The 19,526-nt window shown below is 48.0% G+C and overlaps 1 protein-coding gene across 6 annotated transcripts in view; it reads left to right on the forward strand.

Moving 5' to 3' along the window:
- LOC142582612 (uncharacterized) overlaps nt 1–19,526 on the forward strand; it is a 156,092-nt gene that overhangs the window by 38,858 nt on the left and 97,708 nt on the right. For 2 of the 6 annotated variants that reach the window (XM_075692505.1, XM_075692509.1), the window contains exon 2: nt 3,726–3,760. The exons of 3 other annotated variants lie outside the window; for them this stretch is intronic. In XM_075692505.1, the coding sequence (XP_075548620.1) occupies nt 3,726–3,760 (35 nt within the window). Of the gene's footprint in view, nt 1–3,725; nt 3,761–13,009; nt 13,265–19,526 lie in introns of those variants that run through there. One more of the 6 variants, XM_075692510.1, reaches the window with a different exon arrangement.

The following is a 19,526-nucleotide window of genomic DNA, read 5'->3' on the forward strand; positions in this document are numbered from 1 at the left end:
ATGGTTTTAGGCGCAAGAAATAAGACCCTTTTGCACACTCTTAAAGTGCTTGGGCAAGGACTCAAGTTTACCCATGAGCTCCCTACTTTTAATAAGCTGCAATTTTTAGACCTTCATCTCACCCTTCAAGAAAACCATGTTTGTTGGATGTACCGCCCCAGTGCACAGAAATAATTCTTGCCGTTTCATTCCGCCCATTCGAAAACAGCAAAAGGAGTTATTGCCATTACTAGCTGACAGTTGTCTCTAACTAGGATTTGTCCCCACGTCATTCAGGAAAGCTTTAATTTGCAGGTGTCTAGGCTTGGCTCGGTGGGCTTCCCTGCTTCTTTGTTAGTTTCGGTGAGCGAAGCTTTGTTGAAGAAATTTCGGCGTAAGTCTAACAATGCTTCAGAGGAATCCGAAAAAAAAACGGGAAACGCGTCCTGTTTTCATTCCGTATATACAGAAAGTTGCTCATTCGTTAAAGAATGTTGCTCCTAGGTAATATGTAATGGTAGTGTTTTCGACTCCTCGGAGAGAGAGAGAGAGAGATAACAACTTTAGTGAAAATGCCTGCAGAGTCGGTTAGGCTCCCTCCACGCAGGGAGGACAAGCTTTTACCGCGACGCGGCCACTACGTCAGTCTCGTGCATTGTGCTCCTCGAGGTCTTGGTTCCTCGCTACTTCCGCGGACCTGAGAGGGCCGCCGCCCCCTTCCTGGGGGTGCTGTCCCCCCTTCTCCTCGGTTTCGCGAGGTCGCTGCCTCTCTAGAGCCGCCGAGACCTGCTGGACGGCCTTGAGTTGTGTATCTTGGTCATAGGTCCTCGTTGCAGCCTCTAGCTGCGGCGGGATCGTCGTCTTCTCGCTGGCTTCTCCTGGATTTATACTACAGTCCCAAAGGATGTGAGCCGCGGTGTCTCTCTCCTTAGCGCACAGTCTACACACGTCACTTGCGTACACGCTCGGACACACGTGCTTAGCTAGCGCCGGGGTGAGCAGGGACCCCGTCTGTAATTGCCTGTATAACACTGCCTCCTTCCGGGTAAGCCCCGGGTGAGGTGGCGGCATAGTCTGTCTGTTAAGTCTGTACCACTTCTCCGAAACTTTCTCACATTTGTGCGCACCTGTCTTCCGCTAAAAGGGCCGAGTGTGTAAAGAGCCCCGGGTGAGGTGGCGGCATAGTCTGTTAAGTCTGTACCACTCCTCGGAAACTTTCTCACATTTGTGCGCGCCTGTCTTTCGCTAAAAGGGCCGAGTGTGTAAAGAACCATGTAAAGTGTTTCTTGAAAACATGTTCCGCTGGCATCGTGCATAAGATTCCGTTAGACTGCGGCAACGTATACATCGGCCAAACTGGGCGTTGTATAAATGACCCCCTGGGAGAGCATGCTCTAACAATCAAGAATGGGACAGGCTTGCATTTGCCGTATCACTGCAAAGTGTGCACGTGTAAACTTTTGCTGGAAAACACATGCGTATTACGAAAAAGTAATAATACGGTGGTACGGGAGCTAGCAGAGGCGATGTATATAAGAAAGTTTGGTGTCCAGTGTATCAGCGTTCCGTCATTATGTCTTCACGATAATGAGTTTAGCTTCCTGGCTGATAGGATATGATTAGGTTTGGTCTGTATCTCGTGTGATCTCATCCGTGTATGTTCCTGTTCACATGCCCGAGTGTATGTAAGTGAAGCATCGTGAACAATAAAAATTAGTTGCTAGTGTGCCCCTGTCCGTGTCTTTTATTCTTTTGTCCGCATCTTACTTTTTGCACCTAAAACCATTTCTAAAGAAATGAGCTAGACAACCAGTGTCATAGCTAAGTCATCTGGCACCCGGGGCCCATAAATCTTCGGTCACTCCCCCCCTTCGCTTTCGTTCCCTACGATCGCTAATGTAGCAGGTGCAGAGGCTGTTTCATTTTCTGCACCAAATAACACAAGGTGCTGCACTGATAACTTCTGATAAGCGCATTTGCCGATCTGCTGTCCGACTGTAAGGCTTAGTAGCCAGTACAGATAGTTTTGATTTGCAAATTTAGAGGCAATACTGCATTTGCAAAATTGAAGCCCGACAGTCATAAATTGCCCAACAACAACTTCACGAAGATAGTGGTAGGCACTACGGCGTGCAGTATTTTGGCTGTGGCCAGTCCTGAACCCAAAAGAAAATAAAATAGCGCGTCAATGACGCTGATCTCCGCACCCTATACGAAAACGCCACCTGCTTGCTTGCTGCGCGGGCGTCAGTGCTATGACAATTACAAGTTCTCCCCATTCTGATCGATAAAGCCTTTCTTTATTTGCTGCTATCAGCAAACGTGATCATCCGAGCGGCAGTACCGCCACCAAATTGGAAACGGTATATAGCACGCTCCGCGTCGATTCCTGGCATCACCATGCAAAAGAAACGAGAAGGCGGCGATATGTACGTCATCGGTGCACTGTTTCATATTTCTTTCGGTACTGCCATACTGGGCCACCCACAGTGCCAAAAGGCTGCAGGCTCTAGCACCCAAGACAATTTTTTTAGAGAAGTTTTTGAGTTAATAATGTGACTTTGGTTCCTGAATTCCCGAATTGCAATGTTTCCTCTATAATTGTTAATTAAGCAGTTATTTAATATGTCATTATTAATTATCTGCCATATTTGGCGCGATACCCAGTTCCTAGTGGGCGCAAATACACAACTTCCAAGAATATGAGAAATATCCTCACAAATTTCACCTTTTTGTAAAAGAGCGAGAGAAGCCAGCATAGAAAGGCAGGGAGGTTAACCAGAGGTAGTTCCGGTTGTCTACCCTGCACTGGGGAAGGGTTAAGGGGGATAAAGAGTGAGAGCGGAAGGGGCAGATTGGAAGAGAGACGGGCACGAACAAACCGCGTACACTACCGAGCGGTAGGGGGTGGCATTCTTAATGTCTATCGTTTAGCCTCGTAGACCGCAGAAACCTCAATAACGCGAGCAAGGCCTTCAGCGCGGATGCTTTTTGGGAGCACTGATCTAAAACTCTGACTTCTGATAGTGGACAATTGTCCAACTGTTCCAGTACTGTGCACAGCACTTGCCGCTTGGCAAAATATCGCGGGCAGACACAGATAATATGTGCCAGCGTCTCATCGCTGTTGCATGTGTCGCACGAGGGGCTGTTGGCCATTCCAATAAGGAAAGCATATAAGTTGTAAACGCAACGCCTAGCCACAGACTGTACAGAATGGTCTGTTCACGTCGTGTTAACCCAGGCGGAAGGTGCATCCGTATGTCCGGAGACAACGAACGCAAACGAGACATGGTTAAAACGTTCGAGTCCCACAGGGGCAAAGTACATTCACGGGGCATCAATCGCAGCCAAGCGACAGCGTTTGTTCGCGACAGCGGAATCAAGACACGTTGACCACTTTCATGTGCAGATCGGGTGACTTCGTCGGCGTGGTCATTCCCGCTAAGGGTGCAGTGTCCTGGAAGCCATTTAAAGATTATGTTGTGTCCCTTGTCGTGGATGCGATGATATATGTGTCGAATTTCTGAGGACGGGTGTTCATTGGGTCTGCGGCGCATTGGGCTTTGTATGCACTGAAGTCATGGCTGCCTTGCAGTCGCTTTGTATGGCTGCCTTGGAGTCACTAAAGACTCTGCTTTGTTGTAGTGGTTCCTGATTAATGAAATCAAGTGCAGCAGGGAGTGCCGCAAGTTCTGAACCCATCGATGTGGTCACACATGAACGTTTTAATTTGATTTCTTCAGATTTCACCGGGATGTTGACTGCAGCAGGAGAGCTGGTGAGTTTTACCGAACCATCTGTGTAGACATGTTGTCGGAATCTGCACATTCTGAATGTGTTCCAAAGTTGCTTGTTTCAAAGCTTGCAACAGCGCTCCAGCTTTCTTTCTGATGCCAGGAATTGTCAATTGCACTTGCGGCCGGTGCAGACACCACAATTATTGTAAGACCTCCGTGCTACTTGCCGCCAGAATTTACGCCTGCTACACAATTATCCCACCCTTTATTAAAACTCGATGCAGCTGAAAGGACACTGTATTTGTGACATGAAGTCACACAACAACAACAAGAGGAGGAGGAGGAGGAGGAGGAGGAGGAGGAGGAGGAGGAGGAGGAAAAGAAGCAAGGAAAGGTAGGAAGGTCAAACAGACGCACGCCCGGTTTGTTACCGTACACGGGGACAGGGGTATAAAGGAAGAAAAGAAAGGAGAGTGACGGAAGGAGGTACTATCAGTGTGAATACGTGCGGTTTTTCATAACTTCACGCCTATAATCGGTCACTGAGGCCAGTCGATTTCATGAAACGTAGCAGTGCCTGCGTCGCTTTCTAAGCCTGCGACGCGTGGGGCCATGGCCCGAGAATGTGTCTCTGGAAATGGTCTGCTATCTAATCGGTTTAACAAAACACAGCACGTGCAAAATTACAAAACCACAGCACGTGCTCGATCATCTCTTCACATTTGCACGAGTCACAGGTCGGTGTGTCGGACGTTCGAATAAGGAATGAGTAGGCTTTCGTAAAAAACCACCCTCACAAGAGGTGGCACAGTAAAGTTGCATCACGGCGGGAGAAGTTCGATGGAATCTGCAGCTTGAATTTGGATCCAGCCGGTGCAGACGGGAGTTGTAGAAAATCGGTGTGTTCCACAACGTTTCAGTCTTGGATTGAGCAAATAAACGAAGACCCCTCGTAGCGTCTCTCCTTGATCAGGTATAGGAAGTGTCAGGGTTTCTTTGTGGACTGACCGGGTGGCATCATCAGCAAGGTAATTTCCGACGATACCACAGTACTCCGGAAGCCAATGGAAGATGACGTCATGCTCGTTTATGGGGGCTTGGTGGATAACCTCTATGGTCTCAAACACCAGTTGTTCATGGGTTTCGCGTCGTAAGGCTGACTGAAGACTCTGAAGGGCTACCTTGAAGTCACGAAAAACGACCCACTTTCGACGTTTGGCTTGTGCGCTACTTAGAGCGCTACTACAGCGCTACTTAGAGCGGCAAGTTCTGTTGTCGTAGAAGTTATTATATGGGACACTTTGAACGTTATTGTGACCTGTGGAGCTGGCAGCTGAGACAGATCTATTGCTGCAAATGTCCCTTCTTTGTTCATATGCCTCGATCAGTAAAGACAGTGTGAACTGACGTAGAGCCACTGTTGAATGACGGGTCTTCTTCGTTATTCCCGGAATCGTGAGGCGTACTTGTGTTTGTCGTAGGAACAACAGAGGTAACAGTGATTTTGCTGCTGGTGTAAAGCCCGAAGGACGGTAGCTTTGATGTGTCGCAACAAATGTGAAAAATGTGGCTTGAGGACTTTGTGCTGGCAAAGGAGCAATATAGTGACTAGGTACGCGACACAGATGTCGAATGTGTGCTCTAAGGTTGTCAATCGTTATAAATGTTGGAACCAAGTAATCTCTAGCAATCAGGATTCTTGCGTGAGTCGAGGCGCATCGTGGTAGTCCCAAGACATGTCCGTATAGTCTGGCCTTGCAAACTTTAGAGGGTACGAATGTTTGTTTTACATGCGTTCGCCAAAAGCGGCAAGCTGTATCGTAAAAGCCCAAAACCAGTGTTCTATAAAGCTGCAGAATGGACTGCACCAACGTGGTCCAGGTTTTTTCGCACAGGAACCTCCTTATATGTGCGGTCGAAATTACTCTCCGTTTCAGGTGGATCCAGTTGGGGCACCATGAAAGGTTCCTGCCAATAATCACACCTTAGTATCGGTGAGACTTAGGTGTGCACGTAAACGCGATTAACGCGCATTTTTCGGTGGATACACTAAGGCCTTGTTTGCGGAGATACGAACAAGTTCGGCTAGCTGCCCGCTGAATTATTGCTCGCACGATTCCCCGCAGTAGACCAAAGACAAATATCATGAGCGTATTTTGATAGGTGAGTTGTAGCGTACAGTGATAGGGGAATTGCCTTGGGTAATATTTCAGCAAGGCCGACCACAGTAAGCTAAAGAGAATAGGGCTCAATATGCCGCCCTGTGGGACGCTACCATGACAACAACAAAATGCCAAAGAGACGGTTAGCTATGGCTAGAAGACAGTGTTTTTATTCAACACTACGAAACTGATACAATACTAATACAAAGGATAAAAAACAGACAAATGGAACAGTGTATACACACTGACGACGCACAAATACTGCCATACTGTGCATTGCTCTGAGACATGAGTGCATCGCACATGAAACGTTCCGCTAAGGAGAGTAATTTAGCGCCCACATAGCGAATTAATTTTTTAGCCCGCACATCTGTGCAATTATTATGTAAGTTGCTGATAAAGGTGCACCCGACAATTCTGCGGCACTAAACATCTGGTAAATCGGGTACATGAGTTCGGGCTGCTGCTTACCCGAGCATTCTTTACCATTTACTCCCAATCAAGCCGGCTGAAGGAGAGGGGTCTTCATACATATGACACCCCCCAACACCACCTGGCACATGGCACCCGGGGCCCACAGCCCCCCTCCCCCGTTACTACGCCACTGTACACAATGTCAATTGCATTTCACAGTGAAGCACGTGTTCTATGTAAAAAAATAAATGCAATAAATGCAAATAAACGTAAAAATGTAATTAAAAGATTGATATGGGTGACTTCAATGCAAAAGTGCAGAAAAAGCAGGCTAGTGATCAAGAAATTGGCAACTATGGCGTCGATTCTAGGAACGCTAGAGGAAAGATGCTGGTAGAATTCGCAGAAAGGAATAAGCTTTGAATAATGAACACCTTTTCCAGGAAGCCTAGCAACAGAAAGTGGACCTGGAAAAGCCCTAATGGTGAAACAAGAAAAGAAATTGGCTTCATACTTTCTGCTGATCCCAGCATAGTGCAGGATGTAGAAGTTATAAGTAGGGTAGAGTGCAGTGATCATAGCTTAGTGAGGTCTAGGATTCACCTTAATGTGAAGAGAACACCAGTAAAATTGGTCAAGAACAAAAAGGCCAACCGAGACGCAGTAAGAGTAAAAGCAGACCAATTAACGCTAGTACTTACAAATATGCAGCCTTAGAACAGAGAGATGAAGATGACATAGAGGTAATGAATGAAACCGCAACTATAGGCTGGTTTCGGAAGGAGCAAGTGAAGTGGGAGGTAAGGCAGCAAGGCAACCAGAAAGTAACCTTTCCCACGTAACAAAGGACCTAATAAAGAAACGACACAAAATGAAAGTGTCCAACTCAAGAGATAAGTTAAATTGTCGGAACTGTCAAAACTGGTCAACAAGGCGAAAGTAAGTGATATTCGAAACTGTAACGGGAGAAAAACTGAAGAAGCCGTAAAAAATGAACGCCGCCTGAAATCAGTGAGAAAGAAACTTGGCATAGTACCAACCAAGATGTATGCACTAAAAGATAAGCAGGGTAATATCATCAGCAATCTCGAAGATATAGTAAAAGCAGCGGAAGAATTCTATACTCGCCTGTACAGTACCCAGAGAAGTCAGGATACCTCAATTAGAAACACTAATGAACATGATCCGGAAACTCCTACTATAGCTAGCGATGAGGTCAGAAGGGCCTTGCAAGACATGAAACGAGGAAGAGTGGCAGGATAAGATGGAATAACAGTCGATTTAATCAAAGATGCAGGAGACATAATGCTAGGAAAACTGGCGGCTCTCCATACGAAGTGTCTATCGACTGCAAGCGTCCCAGAAAACTGGAAGAATGCAAACATTATACTAATCCACAAAAAAGGGCGACTTCAAGGAATTGAAAAGGTACAGGCCCATTAGCTTACTCCCAGTATTATATAAATTATTTATCAAAATAATCTCCAATAGAATGAGGGCAGCTCTGGACTTTAGTCAACCAAGGGAACAGGCTGGCTTCAGGAAAAGATACTCTACAATAGACCATATCCATGGCATTAATCAGGTTATCAAGAAATCCGCAGAGTATAAGCCTCTCTATATGGCTTTCATACATAAAGAAAAGGCATTTGATTCAGTAGAGATGCCAAATGTAATAGCGGCATTACGTAATCAAGGTGTACAGAACGCCTACGTAAATACCTTGGAAAATATCTGCAGGGGTTGTACAGCTACCTGAATTATTTACAAGAAAAGCAAGAAGATACCTATAAAGAAATGGGTAAGACAAGGAGGCACAATCTCTTCAATGCTATTCACTGCGTGCTTGGAAGAAGTATTCAAGCTATGAAACTGGGAAAGATTAGGACTAAAGATCAACTGCGAATATCTCAGCAACCTTCGGTTTGCCGATGACGTTGTTCTATTCAGCAACAATGCAGACGAGTTACAACAAATGATTGGGCACCTTAACAGTGAGAGTGTAACAGCGGGATTGAAGATTAATATGCAGAGACAAATATAATAATAAATAGCCGGGCAAATGAACAAGAGTTCAGGATCGCCAGTCGGCCTCTACAGTCTGTGAAGGAGCACGTTTACCTAGGTCAATTAATCACAGGAAACCCTGATCATGAGAAGGGAATTCACAGAATAGAGATGGGTTGAATCGCATACGGCAGACATTGGCAGCTGCTGACTGGTAGCTTACCATTATTATTGTAAATGAAGGTGTAGAATCAGTTCATTTTACCAGTGCTGACATATGGGGCAGGGACTTGGGGACTGACAAAGAAGCTTGAGAACTAGTTAAGGACCGCGCAAAGGGCGATGGAACGAATATTACTAGGCATAACGTTAAGGGACAGAAAGAGAGCGGTTTGGATCAGACAGCAAATGGGTATAGACGATATTCTAATTGACATAAAGAAAAGAAAATTGGAGGACGCTTAAGCTTCGCCTTCAAGAGTGGAACACGACAGCGTTCCCGTCGACCCGCCAAGGGGTGTAAGACAATGGGCTACGGCGCAGCAATCACTTGCGAGGCGCCCCGCATCGGACGCGGTGAGCGTCGAGCAATGCAGCGTTCGGCGCGGCAGCGAAACGTGCGCTGAGCAAGCGGAACGAACCAAAGAACTCGGTGTCTCGGAGGGGGAAACGATGCACGCCAGCCAAACGTCGTGATCGGCACGGGCAGAGAGATAGGCAGATAGTGATCTAAAGAAAGGAAGGACGCTTGATTCTGCAACCCGTGAGGGAGCAAGGCGAAACGTCCTCAGGGGAGAGGGAGTCAGGGCGGCGACGCGCCTCGCACCGGTCCCCGCACAACTCCAATGCACGCATGGCGCGCCACCTGTCGGGGCAGCCCCGTACATTCAGAGGAGGGGGTCTTTTGTGTGTGCCGCAAGATGGCTCTGTGTGTCCGGAAAGCGCAGAAGAAATGTAGCGGAAACGCACTTCGCTACTCGTGTAACTGCAACTTCTGTAAGTTACATGTTCATAATTACCGATATACACCCCAGTATAACCTTCTAAGGCTCGTTTCTAAGGCAACACCGCATTCACTAGAGGCGCTTTTGTACCGCTTTGAAGCATCGAATTCGTGGCTGAGTGGTAGCGTCTCCGTCTCACACTCCGGAGACCCTGGTTCGATTCCCGCCCAGCCCATCTTGCAAGTTGTATTTTATTCATGAAGTGCCTGCCGGGATTTATGGCTCACGGCCAACGCCGCGGAAGCCGACACCCACGCCGACGACACCGGTTTTTCTGCGACACGAGCTCCTTAACGCTGTCGCGTTAAAATGGAGCAGGGCAGGTCACGTAATGCGCAGACTAAATAAGCGTTGGACCATTACGGTAACAGAATCGGTACCAAGAGAAGGGAAGCACAGTATAGGACAACGGAAGACTAGGTGGAGTGATGAAATGAGGAAATTCGCGGGCGCTAGTTGGAATCGGTTGGCGCAGGACAGGGGTAATTGGAGATCGCAGGGAGAAGCCTTCGTACGGCAGTCGACATAAAACAGGCTGCTGTTGCTGCTGCCGCCGATGATGATTATTATTATGATGATGATGGTGATTATGATGATGATCTGTTGTTCTAGTCATGAATCGCATTTCCCACACATGCCGGTTCAGAGCACCGAAAGTGGAACCGAACGAGTAAGCGAGAGAGAAACAAAATTCTACAAAAAATCAGTTTTCAGGTCTTACGTGTTAGTAGCGGATTCTGATTAGGAGGCAGGCTCCAGTGTGGAATTCCATCGAATTTCTGTAGCCGCGGCCAGGACCAAAGCTGCTAGTCAGCAGCGCAACGCCGTAGCCACTAAGCTACTGTGACGGGTCCAAATTCTGACGTGGTGGCTGTCCTATTTCTACGGCGAAGGGTGTACGGCCTGTTTGAATGCTTCATACAGGTGTCTGAGGACGCAGAAGCTCGGCAATGGGGTGGGGTGAGATATAAAGATATTGAATGTCTCACACGGTGCAATGTGAGGAATGCCTTTTCTTTACGCACTATACCGGAACGTAAGCGGCATACGGAGTGTTTGCGCATAAGTTTAGAAGTCGAGGCCGGTTGGTGATTCATTTTTTTATTTATATACAAAGACCTTACAGGCCCCCGTAGGAGCCTGACGTAAGGGGGGCAAAAATGGAAACAGTGCTATAAGAGCTAGTAAACATATTATGTAGCAAGTGGCACTTACACATTTCTTATGCAATGAATTCCAACACAAGGGATACAGCATACTTTCAAGATGTAACTGATGCGCAGTACAAACCAGAATGCAACTGAGAAATAACAATGAAAAGCATTAAGTCGGTGAACAAATTAAAATGGCGTAATAGAACGATAACTGCTGACTTGGTTGCGGAAGGAATCATGGTTTGTTAAGGAAGCGATGTTATCGGGCAGAGCGTTCCACAGAGAAATGACACGTGGAAGCGCAAAGCTGTTGAAGGTTAATGTGTGACCGAAAATTCGCGAATAACTCAATTTGTTATTGAGGCGTTTTGACATGCGCAAAGGCCTTTCGAGAGGTAGTGGACACAGCCTATTACCATAAAGGTACTTGTGAAAAAGAGAAGTGCGATGTAACGGCGAGTTTCACGTGAAATTGTGTCATTATTGTTTAATCTCAGTTAGGTTATGAGAACCGTTATAATCGCTAGAAATAAAACGTGCTGCTCTGTTCTGTACGGCTGCTAACATAATGGTTAGATATTTTTGATGAGGCAACCACACAGGGCTTGCAAATTCTAGTGAAGGCTGGACAAATGATGCATATGCAAGCTTCCGGATGCTGGTCGGGGCGTTCTTAAAGTTTCTTCGTAAATAATCCAAAGTTCGTGAGGCTTTGGTGCAATATACGCGGAAATAAAACGGCGCAATATACGCGGAAGAGAGCAGCACAGAACATAGGCGCTTGCGTACTGTTTCGTCTTCCTCTTTCTCCTGTGCATTGTGCTGCTTTATCCTTATTCGTATGCCCCTTGCGTAAGCGCCGCCTTTCTTTCCACCGTTCGGTCTTCCCTTATATATGTGGCCTTGAGTGGGGTAGCAAGCCAGACGTTTCCTCTCAGGGCAAGCTACCTATATTTTTCATCTCGTCTGTATAACTGGCGTTTCAGCGACCACTTTCAACAATTTTTAAGGCTTGCCTGTGGCAGATAGCACAATTATAGTTCATGAGCTGGCCTACTCGAAGAGGCGCACATTACTCGCAAAAAAAATTGAGATGTAAAATTGTCTAATTACCTTTCAAGCTAATTACACTATGGCCCGCGTTGCAATTTACAAATTCTAGCCGTGGAGTTCGGAAGGCAGATGCACTTGGAACAAATTCTCTGGATGACACCAATTTCGAGATAATAATGCCCGAACTTTGCCGAGAAATGCATTGGCGTTCCAGGTACTTTTGTCCTTGAGTGCATAAAATGACGTTGTTATATATATATATATATATATATATATATATATATATATATATATATATATATATATATATATATAGCCTCGAGATTACGAATCATCTTCTCCTAGCATGAGCGGCGCACTCAGCTTCTTCCCAAAGCGATGATATTCTTCAATGTTTACTTACCCTCCCGAAAACAGCCATCCTGGCGACTTAGGGACAGGACACGACAGCAAGGTCATATTATGACTTTACGTGGTATATCTGCATGGTCATGCCCTCGCGTCGTTGATCGGAAGGCGGCTCGATGACGTACTTCACTGGTAAGGGCCGTAATACTTCGAAAGAAGTTTCGCTGACTGACCGGGGCTGGCTGTTGGAATACAGAGCCACGCAAGTGATTCGGCGGTGTACAATATTGCAGACTTCGACACATCGCGATGGTGTTTCTGACGTTGCTGATAAGCAGTGGTGAGGGAGCAGGCCATCTAACTACACTCTTCAGCGCATTTAGCGACTTGTGAAACTGTGGGTAGTACGGAAGGATGGTGTCTAACGGGCACGAAGACGCGTGCCGGTAAAGTAAGAAGTACGGAGAGAATAGTGGTATTGTGGGCGTACGACACAAATGCAAGAACACGGTCCCAGTTTGAGTGGCGGAATCGACGTACGTTTTCAGCACATCCCCCAGTGTTCTATTAAATTTTTCTATTTCTGTCAAACCATTTATCTGAGGATGGTAGGCAGTGGTGGTTCAGTGGTGGTTCGGACACTGTCGAATTGTGTCGAAAGTGTCCGACAGAAAGACACGTCCTCGGTCACTAATCAGTTCATGTGGTGCACAATACCGTGGAATGATGTGTTCTAAGGTCAAACAGGCGACGTCACTTATAGATGGCAACGGCGAACTCTCTGATTATCGCGTGAAATGATCAATGGTAACGATTATCCAGCGGTTGCTAGCAGGCGTGACGGGCAGAGGTCCGTACAAATCTATGCCGACGAGGTCAAAAGGGCGTGCAGGACAAGGCTACGACTTTAGTGGAGCGGTTGAACGGCAGGGAGGCTTCATACGACGCTGGCAAGCGAGACAAGAAGGGACGTAGCGGCGAACGAAGCAGTAAATTCTGCGCCAAGAGTAGCGCAGGCGAAGGCGTGTGTAAGCTTTCAATACTCCGACATGTGCGCAAGGGTGGTCAGCTTGTAAGGCCGCGCATATGTCTGAGCGCAGATGGCGGGAAATAGATAAGATCCTTTTGCCTCTTTCGGAAAGATATAGCGATGGTATAGCAAACCGTCTCGAAGAATGAAGTGCTGTGCTTGACGGCGCATTTCCCACGAGGCGGGACGCAATGTGGGTTGAATCAACAAGTCGATAAGGGAAACAAGCCAGGGGTCCTTTCTTTGCTCCAGAAGCATGTTGGCGATGGCTAAGGAGGACAGGTCATAGGTGAACACAAACCAATGTCACAGCACCAGGTGGGAGAGGTGTGCGGTACAGAGCGTCTGCATCAGAATACTTTCGTCCCGATCGGTAAGTGACGAGAATGTCGCACTTCTGGAGTCGTAATACTCAACTGGCGAGTCGATCAGATGGCTCTTTCAAAGAGGAGAGCCAGCATAACGCATGATGGTTGAAACCACATCAAATGGGCGTCCGTAAAGGTAAAGCCTAAAGATTCCTGTGGCCCATATGATGGGTAGACTTTATTTCTCCGTGAGTGAATAGTTGGCTTCGCCTTTAGTGACTGCAGGCTGGCGTAAGGAACGACGTATTCGTCAAATTCAAGTTTACGCTGGGTACGTACAGTGCCGAGGCCGACCCCACTAGCGCCTGCGTTAACTTTAGTCGGGGCGAATGGGTCGAAATGTCGCAGGGTAGGAGGTGACGTAATAAGGCGGCGGAGTGTGGTGGAGGCATCGTCGCATGCTGGTGGCCATGCCAAATGGCCGCGGCTGCTGCGGAGGTCAGTCAAATATGCTATTATGGAGGCAACGTTACGTATGAAATGACAAAAATATGAACAAATGCCGTGGAAGTTGCGAAGTCATTTCGTTGTTTTTGGTTTAGGAAACTGAAACGACTCGTAGTTTTGTTGGATCTGGAAGAACTGGATGTGACCAAGAATAAGCAGCTTCCGGGTACGAAAGCAACATTTCATTAAATTTATTTGTAGGCCAGTGGAACAGAGGCAAGTGAGGAGAGTTTCTAGGCGCAGGAGATGCGTCTCAATCATGTGAAATAATTACAATATGGTCCATGTAACATAGCTACGTCTGCCACTTGAGGCCGCGCAAGGATGTTATCGATCGTGCGCTCAAATGTGGCAGGCGCGTTGCAAAACCCGAATGGCATCACATTGAATTATATCAGCCATCGAGAGTAACAAAGGCTGTTTGCGGGCGGTCGGCCTCAGCCATCGGGACTTGCTAGTGGCCGGAGCGTAGGTCTCACGAACAAAAGAATTCGGCCTCTTGTAATCAATAAAGGTAAATGATAGACGAGGCAGCTGATAGACACTTTTACGCGTGTTCTTGGTCAGCCGGCGGTATTCAACACAGAACCTTATTGAGCCATTTCTGTAATAGAACAAACGGTGAGGCCCTTGGGCTCATTGGGGGCTGTATGACGCCACGCTGAAGCACGTCATCAACTTATTATGCCATGATGCGGCGTTCAGGGGCTGACACACGATATGGGCGCTGACGTAAAGGAGCGTGGAGACCAGTCTCGATGTGGTGAGCCACGGTTGTAATACGGCCCAAAGAAGGTTGTACGTAATGGAAGCTGGCGCGAAAGGGTTCAAGTAAGGAGATGAGCTGTGCACGTTGCTGCTGTGTAAGATGACTGCCGACGCATTAAGCAAGGTTGTCGGTAAAGGATGGTCGAGAGGGTAGAACGGAAGCCTCAATATCGTCAATCTGAAGAGAAGACGGTTGATCAGGAACGACATATTTGGAAAAGGGATGGAGTACACCAACACTGCCAAACCTCTCGCCCTGCAGTAAAGTCGAGAGACAGGGAAACGGACTGGAAACGTAGGTGGCACTGGAAGTATCGTTAATTGCCAGTACGGCGAAAGGAACCAGAAAGCACTTGTAACGGGCAGTGGTTTCAGAAGGAGGAAAACGTATGTTTGAGTCAATAGGGACGTCGCAAGAAAGAGATGCCAGAGCGGATGAGAACGGGGTTTCGGCAGTGTCAGGGGCAACATACACTTTTGCACTGAGAGGCGAGCCGACGAAAGCTAAGTAGCACAACGGCGAAAGCTTGACTTCGGCGCGAGCACAATCGATGACGGCGTGGTGAGCGTAAATGTAGTACAAGCCCAGTTTGGTGTAGTGGCAGCATTGGGACAGCACAAATATTTCGATGGTGGACAAAACATATTTAATAAAGACGCGTGCTGCGCACGCCTCGAAATGCTGGATTCGTTGAGAGCTCGAAGTACTCACTGTAAGGTCAGAAAGCGGCGTCGTTACTTTTCGGAGTTCACGGGAAAGTTTCTCAGTCATTACAAACACTGCTGCTCCTGTGTCAAGAACAGACACACATTTTACGCAGACGGCAACAACGTTGGAAGAGTACAAGCGAGGACTTAGAGAGAGAGAGAGAGAGAGAGAGAGAGAGAGAGAGATGGTAAGTAGAGAAATTCAGGGAGGTTAACAGGAGTTAAAGCCTCCGGTTTGCTACCGTGCACTAGAGGAAGAAAAATGGGAAGAAAAGTTCGAAAGCTCCGCAGTTCTTGCCCCTGGAATTGCGGCTTCTAGCTTTCCTCAGGGGCAGGCTCAGCTCCTCACAGGATTGGTGAAAGGGTGCGGCGATGTGATGAAGTTGACCGGTGTGCTTTGAACTCACGGCGAGTCGAAGCGAAGGAGTAGGACCAGACGAAGGACGAAGGCATTCTCATGTCGGGTTGCTGCTTGTAGAGGGCGCTTTTGTCTTGATGTTTCAGTGCATATACGTTTGTTTCTGAAAATAAAAATCAGTTGGAAGTCAGCGCTTGTCTACGTCGTCCTTTTTTGTCCTCTGTCTATGTATGCGCTGTAAGTGACGCTTGATAACATGGAATACCAACTAGCCCGTACTCAAACCTTGCTCCAGACGAAGGAGTTTGCTGTTTCTATCCAAAGCCATATTTATTTCAGCGTACTTCCTTGCGATAGATAAATAATAGATAATAGGTAGATAATAAATAGATAAACCGCACTGGCCGGGGATACCACACGAGTAGCATGTGGGGTGGTTGTCAGGGTTGCGTTGGGGGATATGAAAACGTAGTGCCGATCGTGAAGGACGGACAGCCTGGTGCACAGGTTAAGAAGACTCAAGAAAGGTGCGGGCTCACACGTAGGAGTTGGTGATGGGTAGAGGCTGAGGTGTGACCGCGGTTTCGGCGTGGGTGCGTGGAGGCCAGGGCGTGACCACGAATCCCGCGTAGGCGAGCGGAGCTGTATTGCAGGAGCTGTGGGCAGCACCTCAGGAACTTGTTCTTGAACGACGCGCTGTATGGAGGGCGGCAGCGTAGACGACACAGCACCAAGGGTACGAGGTATAAGGGACAGCTGGCTCGCAACCTCCTCCCGCACGATCTGCTTAATATCGTTACCAGAGAGTGGTCACCTGCGAGGCAAGCAGTTAAGGCCTAAATAGTTTTTTTTTTCACACACGGAGGCGCTGCGAGTGGACTCACGTTGCTTTCGCAGCTCGTCATAGCTCTGACACAGTTGAATGACGTAAGCTACCGTGTGCGGGTCCTTGGCGGGAAGCGTCTAAAATGGATCGTTTATGGCACCATTCAAGATGTTTTATCTTGCTGGCCTCTGTCATGGATGTATTGACACGCTTGCAAAGGCCGACCACATCTTCAATGTAGCTAGTGTAGGTCTCGTCGGTTTGTTGAGCTCGTCCTCGCAAGCGATCTTCGGCGCGCAACTTCCGAACGGCTGGACAACAGAATAGTTCCATGAGTTTCGTTCTGAAGGCCAACCAGGTGGTAAGGTCAGCCTCGTAGTTGCAGAACCACTGATTGGCGACGTCAGTCAAGTAAAATATGACGTTGTTGAGCTTATGCGTGTCATTCAATTTGTTGTGCTTGTTCCCTCGGTCGTATTATTGAAGCCTGTCCTCTACGTCATGGTCGTCTGCTCCGCTGAAGAAAGAGTCGCGTTGCCAAACGGTGCCGGAACAGACCGCAGCAGCACCCGCCGTGGTTGCCTAGTGGCTATGGTGTTGGGCGGCTAAGCACGAGGTCGCGGGATCGAATCCCGGCCACAGCGGCCGCATTTCGATGGGGGCGAAATGCGAAAACAAGCGTGTACTTAGATTTAGGTGCACGTTAAAGAACCCCAGGTGGTCCAAATTACCGGAGTTCCCCGCTACGGCGTGCCTCATAATCAGAAAGTGGTTTTGGCCGCTGAAACCTCATAATCAAATTTTTCAGAGCGCACTCGGAGGCTGGGAAGTAACCTGCTGCTCGTAGTTTGTGGTCATGAGGGAAACTGGAGGCAAGGTACGGCTGCGGAGTTCCAGGCTTGTAGGAAAGCACACACACACACACACACACACACACACACACACACACACACACACACACACACACACACACATATATATATATATATATATATATATATATATATATATATATATATATATATATATATATATATATATATATTGCCGCAGTACAACGCGGGCAGTAGACAGGGAGACGTTCAAGAGCCACAGGATAACTTGTTCAAATACAAAACAGGCCAGAGACACGTCTTCTTCGTCCTCGCCGAATCCCACTGACCCACTAAACGAAGTCCGTTAATGTTCCTATCACCGTTGCCGTCTGCATAGAAGAATAGACGCGTCATTTGTCCCTCCCTAAGAGAGCATCGTCCCGATGCTAGACCAGAAGGGTCACTTGCGGAATGAAGGGTCTCTCGCACTGTTATTTGCTCACATACGGATTCATGCGGACAGCGTGCACACGTTCAGGACGGTGCGTGCGGCCCCGCGTACAATTGGGACTATCAGGGACGACCTGGTACCTGACGTCACTGAGTCGGTGCAATACTCGATATGGTCCGAAGTATCGCCTTAACAGCTTCTCGGAGAGGCCTCGTTCTCGTATGGGTGTCCAAACCCACACTCTGTCGCCAACGTCATAGATTACTATTCGACGGTGAAGATCATAGTGCCCTGCGTCATAGTCTTGCAGCTGACAGATCCGCAAGCGCGCGAGTTGCCGAGCCTCTTCTGCGCGTTGCGTAAACACAGCGGCGTCCGTATCAGTGTCGTCAAAGTCATGTGGAAGCATCGCATCCAACATCGTTTGTACATCCCGCCCATGAACAAGGGTAAACGGAGTCATGCGCGTCGCCTATTGTTTCGCCATGTTATATGCAAAGGTGATACAGTAGGATGTAACGGTGATGCAACAGTGATATACGGTAGGATGTCATCCCAATTTTTATGTTCAACATCCACGAACATGGAGAGCATGCATTCAATTGTTTTGTTTAAGCGTTCTGTTAATCCGTTGGTTTGTGGATGGTAGGCGGTTGATTTCCGATGCGCCGTTCCACTTAGCAGCAAGACATGATCTATAAGCGCAGCCGTGAATGCGGTTCCTCGGTCGGTTATTACGACGGTTGGTGCGCCGTGTCGCAACAATATGTGCTCAATGAAAAAGCGCGCCACCTCTGCCGCTGTGCTTCTCTCGATTGCCTTTGTTTCAGCGTAACGTGTGAGATAGTCGGTTGCTACGATAACAAAGCGATTCCCTGCAGTAGAAGTAGGAAGCGGACCCAATATATCCATTCCGATTTGGTCAAATGGTCTTCGAGGAACCTGGACGGGTTGCAGGAGGCCGGCTGGTTTCGACGGAGGCGACTTGCGCCTCTGGCAGTCGAGGCAAGTACGGACGTGATGCTTCACGGTGGTGTTAAGTCTCGGCCAGTAGTACCTCTGCTGCACTCTGGCCAACGTTCTCGTGTAGCCTAAGTGACCAGAAGTCATCTCGTTGTGACAGGCTTGAAGTACTTCTTTACGAAGAGCTGCAGGAATGACGAGCAGATAGGGGGACCCGGTCGAAGAAAAGTTTCTTTTGTAGAGGACTTTGGCCCACAAACAAAACGACAACAGGCCTCTTGCGAAAACTCTAGGCGGTTTTGCAGATCTGCCCTCTAAGTAATTGATAAGCTTAAGCAACTCAGGGTCGTCCCGTTGTTGTTGGGTTATGGTGGATGTGTCCAGAACACAATGAAATGCCGAGTCTTCGGGTGGAGCAGACGACTCTATCGACGATCGAGACAGGCAGTCAGCATCCGTATGTCGTTTCCCCGATTTGCACTTGACAGTCATGTCAAACTCTTGCAGCCGTAGGCTCCAACGCGCCAGTCGTCCCGAAGGGTCATTAAGGTTTGTCAACCAACACAGGGAATGGTGGTCGCTGATAACTGTGAAGTGGCGGCCATACAAATATGGGCGAAATTTCATAACAGCCCATACTACGGCGAGGCATTCCTTCTCAGTTGTGGAGTAATTAGCCTCTGAGCGTGAGAGTGTTCTGCTTGCATAGGCAAGTACTCTTTCTGTGCCCTTCTGCCACTACACAAGAACAGCTCCCAAGCCAACAGTGCTAGCATCAGTGTGGAGCAATGTAGGAGCGGTCTCATCAAAGTGAGCAAGCACTGGAGGTGTCTGGAGACGTTCCCGCAAGTCACTGAATGCACCTTGCTCTTCGTCGCCCCATACAAAAACAACGTCGTCTCTCGTCAGGCGAGTTAACGGCGACGCAATG

Source organism: Dermacentor variabilis, chromosome 5 (genome assembly GCF_050947875.1).
Source record: "Dermacentor variabilis isolate Ectoservices chromosome 5, ASM5094787v1, whole genome shotgun sequence".
Classification (NCBI taxonomy): domain Eukaryota; kingdom Metazoa; phylum Arthropoda; class Arachnida; order Ixodida; family Ixodidae; genus Dermacentor; species Dermacentor variabilis.